General features: G+C 40.4%; 1 protein-coding gene across 4 annotated transcripts; it reads left to right on the top strand.

The window, feature by feature from the left end:
- Positions 1–384: 384 nt before the first annotated feature.
- On the top strand, positions 385–4,917 carry LOC114314053 (scarecrow-like protein 21). Of its 4 annotated transcripts, XM_082880080.1 has the most exons (3): positions 1,181–1,239; positions 1,345–1,407; positions 2,937–4,917. In XM_082880080.1, exon 3 carries the CDS (start codon positions 3,076–3,078, stop codon positions 4,750–4,752), a length of 1,677 nt encoding a protein of 558 aa, XP_082736206.1. In that variant the 5' UTR covers positions 1,181–1,239; positions 1,345–1,407; positions 2,937–3,075; the 3' UTR covers positions 4,753–4,917. The 4 variants fall into 4 exon arrangements, with proteins under 4 accessions (XP_028116289.2, XP_028116288.2, XP_082736206.1 ...); XM_028260488.2 differs by lacking the exons at positions 1,181–1,239; positions 1,345–1,407 and adding an exon at positions 385–668; XM_028260487.2 differs by lacking the exons at positions 1,181–1,239; positions 1,345–1,407 and adding an exon at positions 470–877.
- The last annotated feature ends 5,593 nt before the right edge of the window (positions 4,918–10,510 follow it).

The raw sequence follows: 10,510 nt of genomic DNA, 5'->3' as shown, positions 1-10,510 counted from the left end.
TTCTTTGGATAAGGCATACAGTGATTGTAATACTTTTTTAAGTCATTGACTGTAATACTTTCTTTTTCTTTTTTTTCTTTTTTTTTTGTTTGAGGAAGTGCACAAATTGAATTATGTTGAAAATTTATATAATTTTAAACCGCCAAACCGATTCGCATCCATCCGTCAAACCGCCAATCCGCTCAATCCACATCCGCCGAATTGGCGGACGGATGCAGATTAATTTTCTTCAATCCGTCAATCTGACAGACGAATGGCGGATTGGAGGTTCCGTGGCCGCAACCGACCCGCGCTCACCCCGACTATTAACCTTTCCACTGTCAATTTCTTTTATTTTACTTTTGAAAACAAACTGCTGCCAGAGCCTGCCTGGGGTTCTCTACTAAAAGCGCGTGGGTTCTCATAAGCCAGCCCAAAAGGTATATTTTGATAATTAAAAAAAAAAAATCTTATTAATTTATTTAAATCATATCATTATTTTATTCTATTTTTTCACATTTTATAAAAAAGAGCCACTTCCTACGATGAGGCAAAAAAGCTGAAAGAGCGAAGAATGTTCTCACCACCTTTGGTCGGTTGCAACCGCCGTTAAAATTATCGTCAGCGCTTCCGTCTAACACGTCCAACCAACAACTTACGAGTCTCAAAAACCCAGAATTGCCGTTACCGTACGTTCCTACCGTCAATTCTCTTTCTCTGTCTCTCCTCTCTCTTTCTCTCTTCTTCCTCTATATATATTGCTCGAATCTAAGCTATTTGTCTTTAGATTCTTCGTTTAATACACAGCTTTTGCACACCATTACAGCAATACAAAACTTTTTTATAAATCAATTTCATATATATCGTTAGAGACCCAGATCAGAAATTCGAATTTCAGGTACATATACTTCTCTTCAATCTCTCTGTGTAAAATCTATAGTAGTTGTGTTTCAATTTGCGATTAAGAATTTGGGTTTGGTTGGAAATTATTTGTTTTTGCTCGACTTGTTTGGTTGCTGGGAAAATTGAAGAAAAGATAAAAAGAAATTAAACTTTTTTTTATTTTCTTGGTTTTCATTTGCTGATTTTGAATATGAAAAATTCACCTAAAATTAGTCAAAGATTTGAATTTGGCAAGTTGAATAAAGACTTTTCGTTTCTTGGGTTCCAAACAATGAAGTTTCTTAGTTTTTCAGGATCTCCTTTTTGTTTTCCTGCATTTTCTTTGCACCCAAACAGAGGTCTTGTGAGAATGTGATGGTAGGTAGAAGAAGGAAGCGAAATTTAATAGATTTTTTTTTTTTTGAACTTATATAAAAAGAGAGACTTTTCTTAGGTCTTAAAGAATGAAAATTCTTTTTTCAGGATGTTTTCTCTTTTCCTGCATTTTCATCGCATCCAAACAGCAAGGTCTTGTGAGAATAGATGGTAGGTAATTACCCAAAAAATAGATGGTAGGTGTAGAAGAAGGTTGCGAAGTTCATATTGACAAGTTCAATAGAGACTTTTTTGTTTTACTTATATATATATATATATATATATAAAAGATTTTTCATTTCTTGTGCCTCAAACAATGAAATTTCTTAGTTTTTAAGGATGTTTTTCTCTTTTCCTGCATTTGCACCCAAACAGAATAGGGTCTTGTGAGAATGAGATGGTGCTAGATAGCTGAAGGTTTTTGCTGAATTTATACTGTCTGTTATTACATACGTCTACAGGTCGAATCAAAATAAAATACTCTTCTTGATGGGTGTGATTTTTGTTCTTGGTTTCATTTTTTTTGGGTTTTTATTGAATGATTGGGGTTGAAATGTGATTAATTTGAATTTATATGTAGCCTTTTCTTTTGGGTTTAGACATTACAGGCTATTGTGCAAAGATATAAATGATAAATGAAGAGTACAACCAAATAAAATAAATAATTTCTAAAATTTTGTTGTGATTGTCTTCAATTTTATGTTGCTGTTTTTAGTGCAACGAAGAAACATTTAGTTTGCAAATTTTTATTCTGCTTTTTGATCTTTTACTTATTCGGTTTTTATACATTTTTGTTTTTGTAAGTTTAATTCTTCTTCTGTTACTGGGAGAGTTTTGTTTCCTCATTTTATTAATTAATTAATTTTTTGAGTTCATATGGAAGGATCTGTGGAAAAAGATTCTTGGATGTTGTGTATAGGGAATGCAATTAAAAAATTTGGGTTTGGTCTTCTTTCGTTTCAAAATTTGATATTAAAAAAAAATTATATTATTTTGACTCAAAGAGCCGTGTGAAGTTGGGTGGAAATTTTAGTTGGTTGACCTTTTCTTAGTTGTATATATTCTTTATAATAAAGAATTATCATGGAAATAAAAGTTAGTTTCAAACCGCTTTAGTTTGATTAAGAAATAGTTATTTGAAGATACTGAACTCCTTTCATGAGAACCCGATGTGTTTGTTGTGCTAAGCCAAAGATATGGTTTAAGTCTGGAAGGGCATGGACGTACGATTTCTTTAGTGCACCGAATATAAATCAGAATAGTTTGATGAAAATAATGTGAAAGGGAAATTGATCCATAGGTGGTGGACGAACATTGTTGTAGTTTCTTTGAGAGTTAAGAGTGAATCCAAAGTCCATACCATTCTGTTATTTCGTTCCTAGTATTGTGTAATTTATGGATCTTTGAACTTCAGTATCTTGTTCTGTTTTCATTTTTGTTTTCTTCTTATGCATGCGTGAGTGGGTGTTTTCCCGGTTTCCTTTTTCCAATTTGTATAATGTCAAGATCTGGGAATGTGGTCCAATGTCGATTTTAAAGGTTCTTCATACTTTCTACTGATTCACGACATGTCAATTTTTGTATGGCATTATGCTATTGATTGTTTATATGTGTGTTTTGATTTCCCTTGAAGAAAATCCGATCGCTTTGTTTGTTTTATATGAGAAATACAGTAACATTATCAAGTATCATCATTGCAGGTTGTTTAAAGATTGAGAATTTCTGTTTTCAAGCCAAAGATTACAGAGTTAGCTGCCTGCGAAAACTGTTTCCTGAAATCAGTTATTACAATTTTTGAGAATAATGATTGTATCGAACAGCTGATTCAAGCTTTGTAGCATGGACTCGCGCCAGTTCTTTGGATACGGTGTGACTGGTGCAGCAGACTTATCATCCTACTCTTCTCATCCCACTGTTCCATCAATACCCACCACGCTCTTTGATTCCTTGAAATTTGATTTACGGAGCTCACATTTCTCCCCTCGGTTTCATTCTGAGACCCATTCCACGGTGAGTGACAGTCCGGATCATCACAGCTCCACAGATAATCTCTCTGGGGCAAGCCCATCCTGTAACTCGTCACTTGAAATCAGCAGTCGTTTCCAGCAGTTGAGTCCTTCTCTGGACTCCCGCCAAGATAGTCTACAGTTTCGTTTTGGCGAATCGTTGTTTTTCCATAATGAAAACCGTGGTCACAACGTAAATTACGCTCTGCAGGAATTGGAGACGGCTCTGATGGGGCCTGATGACAATGAAGAAGAAACAACCCCGACTCCTTCTTTTGGGAAAAATAAACAGCCACAAACACGTGCGACCCAATCCCAACCATCCAATGTGGAGAGGCCTGACAAAGCCATGGAAGAAGCTGCTTTTCAAAGTATACCACCGGGCAATTTGAAGGAGTTACTGATCGAGTGTGCTAAAGCGCTTTCTGAAAACAAATTAGAAGCTTTCAAGAAACTGATTGAAATGGCTCGGAGCGCTGTGTCGATCAGTGGAGAGCCGATCCAGCGGCTCGGTGCTTATATGGTTGAAGGGTTGGTAGCAAGGAAAGAGGCGTCGGGAAATAACATATACCGGACTCTCCAGTGCAAAGAGCCTGAAGGAAAGGATTTGCTTTCATACATGCAAATACTTTATGAAATCTGCCCTTACTTGAAGTTTGGTTACATGGCCGCCAACGGGGCAATCGCCGATGCGTGTAGGGCCGAGGACCGCATCCACATCATCGACTACCAAATTGCTCAGGGGACCCAATGGATGACTCTCTTACAAGCTCTCGCTGCGAGGCCCAGTGGGGCACCTCATGTGCGAATCACGGGAATCGATGACCCGGTTTCCAAATATGCCCGTGGAGATGGTTTACAAGCGGTAGAGAGACTTTTAGCTGCAATATCTGGGAAATTCAATATCCCGGTTGAGTTTCATCCGGTGCCAGTTTTTGCTCCAGACGTCACGAGGGATATGCTCGACATAAGGCCTGGGGAGGCATTGGTGGTGAATTTCCCTCTCCAACTCCATCACACACCCGATGAGAGTGTTGACGTGAGAAATCCCAGAGACGGGCTTCTCAGAATGGTGAAATCGCTTTCTCCCAAAGTTGTCACTTTAATCGAGCAAGAATCGAACACGAATACCGCTCCTTTTTTGTCTAGATTCATTGAAGCGCTTGAGTTCTACTCCGCGATGTTCGAGTCTATAGACATGACAATGCCGAGGGACAGGAAAGAGCGGATTAATGTCGAGCAGCATTGTTTGGCCAGGGATATCGTGAACATTATTGCGTGTGAGGGGAAGGAGAGAGTGGAGCGGCATGAGCTGTTAGGAAAGTGGAAGTCACGGTTCACTATGGCGGGGTTTCGGCAGTACCCTCTGAGCTCTTATGTAAACTCTGTGATAAGGGCATTGATGAGGTGTTACTCGGAACATTATACGTTGGTGGAGACGGATGGAGCTATGTTGTTGGGGTGGAAGGACCGGAACCTTGTCTCGGCGTCTGCTTGGCATTGTGCATAAAAATTGGTGGTGGCGGTGAGGGGGGTGGGTGGTGATTGTTACAGGCATAGAAGTAGTAATAGAAAATAACCAGTTTGTAGTTTTCAGGTTATGACTATTGGGTATTTTCCATGACATTGTATTGTGATGACATTTTGTATCTATGCCTATTGTTTTGTTAGTTCATATTGTCAATTGTTTGCATTATTTATTTATTTATATTTTGCGAGTATGAGATAAAAGTAGATTAAATAAGTTAAATAATATATATTATTTTAAATTTGAGAGAATAGTAATTTTAATTTTAATTTTTTGATTATTAATTATTAATTTGTAAAAAAATTATACTGAATGGACTTAAAAGAGCTTAACCCAACAGTTGTGACAGTAGTAGTGCAATCTTTGGATGGATGAATCACAAAGAATAATTTGGCTTATTTTTCATTTATTATTTAGTTATACTTAGTTTTCCTTAAAAAGAAAGAAAGAAAAAAAAATAGTAATGATAGAGATTCCTACAAAACACAACCTCCACAACTTCCAAAATGATCTGAACCATTCATGTTACTGTCAGACACCACTTCCAAAAAAATTCAAACACATCAATGATCAATATATCAGTGGAAGTCGTGGGGTCCTCCTTTGTGGGGGTTCCAAACATTTTTCAAAAATATATTGTCCGGAATACGTGGGATCTTAGGCCTGTTTGTTTCACTAAATATAAAATACGGAATATATCTTGTGGGATTTTGGGAAAATTATAAATCAGTTGTACTTTTAAAAAATAATTATATACTGTACGAGAAAGAAATAATCTTATCGTATAATCCTGTTGACCAAATCCACGCTCCTCCAAACGTCGTCGCTTTACTCCCTAAAAACACAAACGTGAGTTAGCCGACGGGTGTGTGCCAGATACCTCTCCGATGCCTAAGTCAGCAAAATAGACAAAAGCTCTGTGTATTCGAGAATCAAAGTTGTGTTACCTCTCCATAGGTAATGTTGTGACCTTTTATAGGTTCCGTGTGACACAATCCAAGTAGGACTCTTACTCCTCTATGTAGAGTCCTCCTAGGAATCACCTTCCTGAAAGATAATGCTTATCCTTCAACACCCCCTACTGCTTAAACCAAGTGATATGGTTCTACCACGGTTGGATGTCAATACGACTGAGATAACATGGCCATGCTAAAGCCGTAGACTAGACTGAGCTCCCACTAGCTCGGTTCTTCCTTTCACTGCGTGGACCTTGGTTTGACATATTCCAACTGGGTTGTCTGAGACCGCACTAATCTCATCGAGCTTGGACAGAGCTAACCAATAGCAAGGTTATGAGGAAAGCTCAACACACTTCAGCTCAATATGGTATGACCGAGCTAACTGTTACCGTTTTGAGTGTGGTGACCGAGCTAACTGCAGAGCTTTCGTGGACCGGGCTAACTGCAGAGCTTTCTTGGACCTTTTCCTCAGCCCTTCTTACTGTGATCCACAGAATGGCTCATTACCCATCTCGGCCCAATTTACACATAAATTACCCTCTCATATACGTATAATTTTTTTTTTATTCTTAATAATTAAAAAAAAACACTTTAACTGTTAAAAAACACAATCAATCAAAAATATATATAGAGAAATAGATGTTATTAATTAATATACATGTTAAAAAACAGTCAACATCTATTTCTCTATGTCCTTTGTTTGACATTAACTGTTTTTTCTTATAATTTTATTCATTGAGGAAGTTTTTGATATACTTTTGATTGATTCAAATTGGGCAAATAATCATGGAAATTGGTTGATAGAAATTGATTGTGATTTTCTTGAATAGAGGAATGGTTTGATGCGAATTCTATAGTGGTTAACTCATGAACAGGTCAAGATTTCCAATTTAATCTATGTATTCTATGAACTCTCTTGGCCCTAAACATGTTTGGTAAATGGTTACTTTGAATTAGGGATGTGGATTTCAATTGTGGGTTTGAATGAATTCTGGTTAGGGGCTTGATAAAACTAGCAATGTGTTACATTGGATTTTTTAGAAAATTTGAATTTGTAGGTTTTGTCCGAAAATTAGTGTGTCAGTGGCATGATTTTTCCTCTGTTACAATAAGAAACGTAGTGGTTTATTGAGTGCTATAACAAAATTATGAAAGGTTTTAACTGTGGTCAATTAATTGATGTTCATATGCCATCAAATGTTCTTGAAAATACCAACTGTTGTGTTCTTGCAAATAGGATTACTACTTGTTCAGATTATCAGATTTTGACTATGGTGATTTGAGACGGTAAAAAGCGTAAAAACTGGGCCGAGCTAGGACTGGGAAGAAACGTGCCGAGCTATGGGCTCAATAGAATGGGCTTTGTCGTTAACCTCTGTTAGCCCGGTCATGGATGACTGAAGTTAGCTCGGTTCGAGTATTCTGAACTGGGATACAAGGAGTTGCGTTGTGCAAACAAGTTGATACCGAGCTAGGTGAAGTAAGGTAGAACCCAGCTAAGGAGAGTTTGGTGAAACTGGCCATATCAGTGTGCGTTAGCCCGGTTGCTTTGTTATTCAACCGTGGTAAAACCATCTCACTTGGTTTAAGCAATGAGGAGGGTGTTGAAGGATAAGCATTATCTTTTAGGAGTGTGATTCCTAGGAGGACTCTACATTGAGGAGTAAAGTCCTACTAGGATTATGCCAGGTAAAAACTATAAAAGCTCACAACAGAACCTATGTAGAGGTAACACAACTTTCATTCGCTAATACACAGAGCTTTTGTCTATTTTGCTGACTTAGGCATCAGAGAGATATCCGGCACACACCCGCCGGCTAGCTCATGTTTGTGTTTTCAGGGAGTAAAGCGACGACGTTTGGAGGGAGCGTAAACTTGATCAACAGGATTATATGAGAAGATTATTTCGTGCTCGTACAATTGGCGCCGTCTGTGGGAATTCCACAAAGAACAAAACCTCTTGATCAAGCTTTCCTCTCTAGTCGGAAGCAATGGCGCATAATGAAGACTTGCCACAATCAGCTATTGATGGGCAAACCCCGGAGGGGGGTGGGAGGCGCGAAGGTTTGCCTTCTATCCCTCCCATGGCAGATTTAGAACCCCAGCGATAGAACCCCCGGAGGGATGCAAGGGGGAGACGAGGTGGCAGCCCCCATCGCTCTCAAAGTCTTAATAGACAGAGGCGAAGGCTAGATCCTCAAGTTTTGGAGGATCACGTAAGGGAGCAGGACGAGTTAATAAGGAGGATGGCGGCAGACATAGAGTTAATGAAACACCAGATAAAAGGGAAAGAGGTGGCGATATGAGAGGGGTGCAAAGGCAACACGCCCCCCTCGCCACTCGGAGGATCATAATAGGCATACCACACCATCCCAAGCAGAAGGTAGGAGCCTTAGAACAGATGACACTCAATCAAAGACTTCCAGGACTCGTTATTCCAGGTTTGAGAGAACGAGAACTGAGAGGTCGTGCACTGAGGGAAGCATATATCGACCCTCGCGCACGCACCAGACGACATTTAGGCACACAGAGTTATCTAGATCATCTGACTTGTGAACAGTACTAGAAGAAAGGGCCCGATAGAAGGAAGACACTAGGGCTCAGACCCACGCAGAGTTTTAGCACTACAGCGATTGGCCTCTCGGACACATGGGAGTGTCGAGGTAGGAATGCCAATGCTGCGCTTGCTTACGAACTAGCGGACAAAGTATTAGCAAGGCTACAGAGTTCGCCATTCGTTCCAGCAATAGAGAACGTGCCACTACCTTCAGGCTTCCACCAGCCTAAATTTACCACTTATGAGGGGAAGACAGACCCTTACATGCACTTTTGCCAGGTTATGACAGTGTACCGGCGGAATGAGGCCCTGATGTGTATCCTGTTCCCATCCAGCCTTGGCGACCTACGTCTAACTTAGTTCGAAAGGCTACCAGAAGGCAGCATCGCCTCCTGGGCATAATTGGCAGAGACGTTTGTGACTAGGTTCAGAACGAACACCAAGACACCAGTGGAGATTGATCAGCTACTCTCCATTGACATGGGCGACAAAGAGACGTTGAATCCTATAACAGTCGGTATTGGGAGACTTTCAACCAGATGGGAGATTGCCCCACAAATCTCGCCATCGCACAATACAAAAGAGGTTTACCAGTCGGAAACAAATTGAGGGACTCATTTACTATGACGCCACCCCTCACAATGGAGGCCCTAATAGAGAGAGTGCACCAACATATTCGCGTGGAGGAAGATAGCACCCGTGCTAAAGCAAAATCTGACACAACAACAATGCCAGATAAAAAGACTACAACAAAAGTCAACACGGTAGAACAACCAAACAGGAATGGGCGAGGCAGGCGGGCCAACAGAGAGGACCCAGACAAAAAGAGGTTAAGAGTTCGCACTGCCATTACCACAGTGTTCAATAAACCAATCTACCGAATTCTCAGTGAGATACACAATGAACCTTTTGTCTGGTGGCCAGCTAAGTTGGGAGAAGCACAAAAACACTATGACGAGAGGTCACGGTGCACCTTCCATGATGAAAAGGGGCACCGCACAGAAAATTGCACGTCGTTGGGGTAGCATTTGGAGGAGTTAGTGGTAGCTGGGCACCTGGACCAGTATATAGAAGGAGGGACACAGCCAGCCCCTCAGAATCACAATAACCCAAACGGGATGCTGGTCGACGTTCTACCTCAAGGCGTAATTAACGTAATACATGGAATTTTCAAACCTGAGCGGGTATGTGAACTCAGGGGGATGATCAGAAAGACTGAGCACTTAAGGGAGGTATTAAGCACACAACCTGCCATAATAAAGGGGAGAACAGAGGCCACAAATGTCATATCTTTTTCAGACAAAGATTTAGCAAGGATATATTGCCCTTACAATGATGCACTGGTTGTCACTCTACGTGTCAAAAATTTCGACATCAAGCGGATTTTGATTGACCAAGGAAGCTCATGTGAGATAATGTATTACGAAACCTTCAAACAACTGAAACTAGAGGACAAAGACCTGGCACCTGCAACTTCTCCCCTAATCGGATTCAACTTAATGCCAGAGTGGCCAGTGGGCAAGATAATCCTCTTAGTAAAAGCAGGAACCATGGCGAAACAGGTGGAATTCTGGGTATTGAAAGTCCCTTCCACTTACAACATAATATTGGGGAGGACATGGTTGCACACCATGTGATTGGTAGCGTCAACCTACCATCAAGTATTGCGGTTCTCCAATGAAGCCGGAGTAATTGAAGAGGTCTTTGGAGACCAAATTATGTCAAAACAATGCTTCGTTACAGTAAATGGCAGCCGCGCTGCAAAAGGGTATGTACAGATGGTGGAAGAGTCTGAGAACAATGAACTGTTTGCGGATATTGGCAAGTCAGCTGAACAGAAGGTAGTGGAAGACTTAGTAGAGGTAAGGATAAATGAAAATAACCCAGAAAAGTTCTTTTTGCTCTGCTCGTCTTTGTCCAGCACTGAGAGAATAAAGATCATAGAATTCTTAACCTCTAACATCGAAGTGTTTGCATGGACACCATACGGCATGCCTGGCATTAACCCAAACTTCATCTGTCACCAACTGAATGTCCACCCGACTGCTAGACCAATCATACAACGAACTCGCAGATCATCACTCCACCACGCGGAGATAGTGGCAGAGGAAGTGGGAAACTTGCTAGAGGCAGGAGCCATCAGAGAAATACACTATCCTAGGTGGATATCCAATACTGTAGCAGTTCCCAAGAAGAATGGAAAATGGCGAGTTTGCGTGGACTA

The sequence above is a fragment of the Camellia sinensis genome, chromosome 7, assembly GCF_055761805.1.
Source record: "Camellia sinensis isolate YWXY chromosome 7, ASM5576180v1, whole genome shotgun sequence".
NCBI classification, from domain to species: domain Eukaryota; kingdom Viridiplantae; phylum Streptophyta; class Magnoliopsida; order Ericales; family Theaceae; genus Camellia; species Camellia sinensis.
This window is presented reverse-complemented; position numbering and strand designations above follow the sequence as displayed.

Coding starts and splice junctions, on each gene's coding strand:
- LOC114314053 (XM_028260488.2), top strand. CDS start 3,076: ATGGACTCGCGCCAGTTCTTTGGATACGGTGTGACTGGTGCAGCAGAC.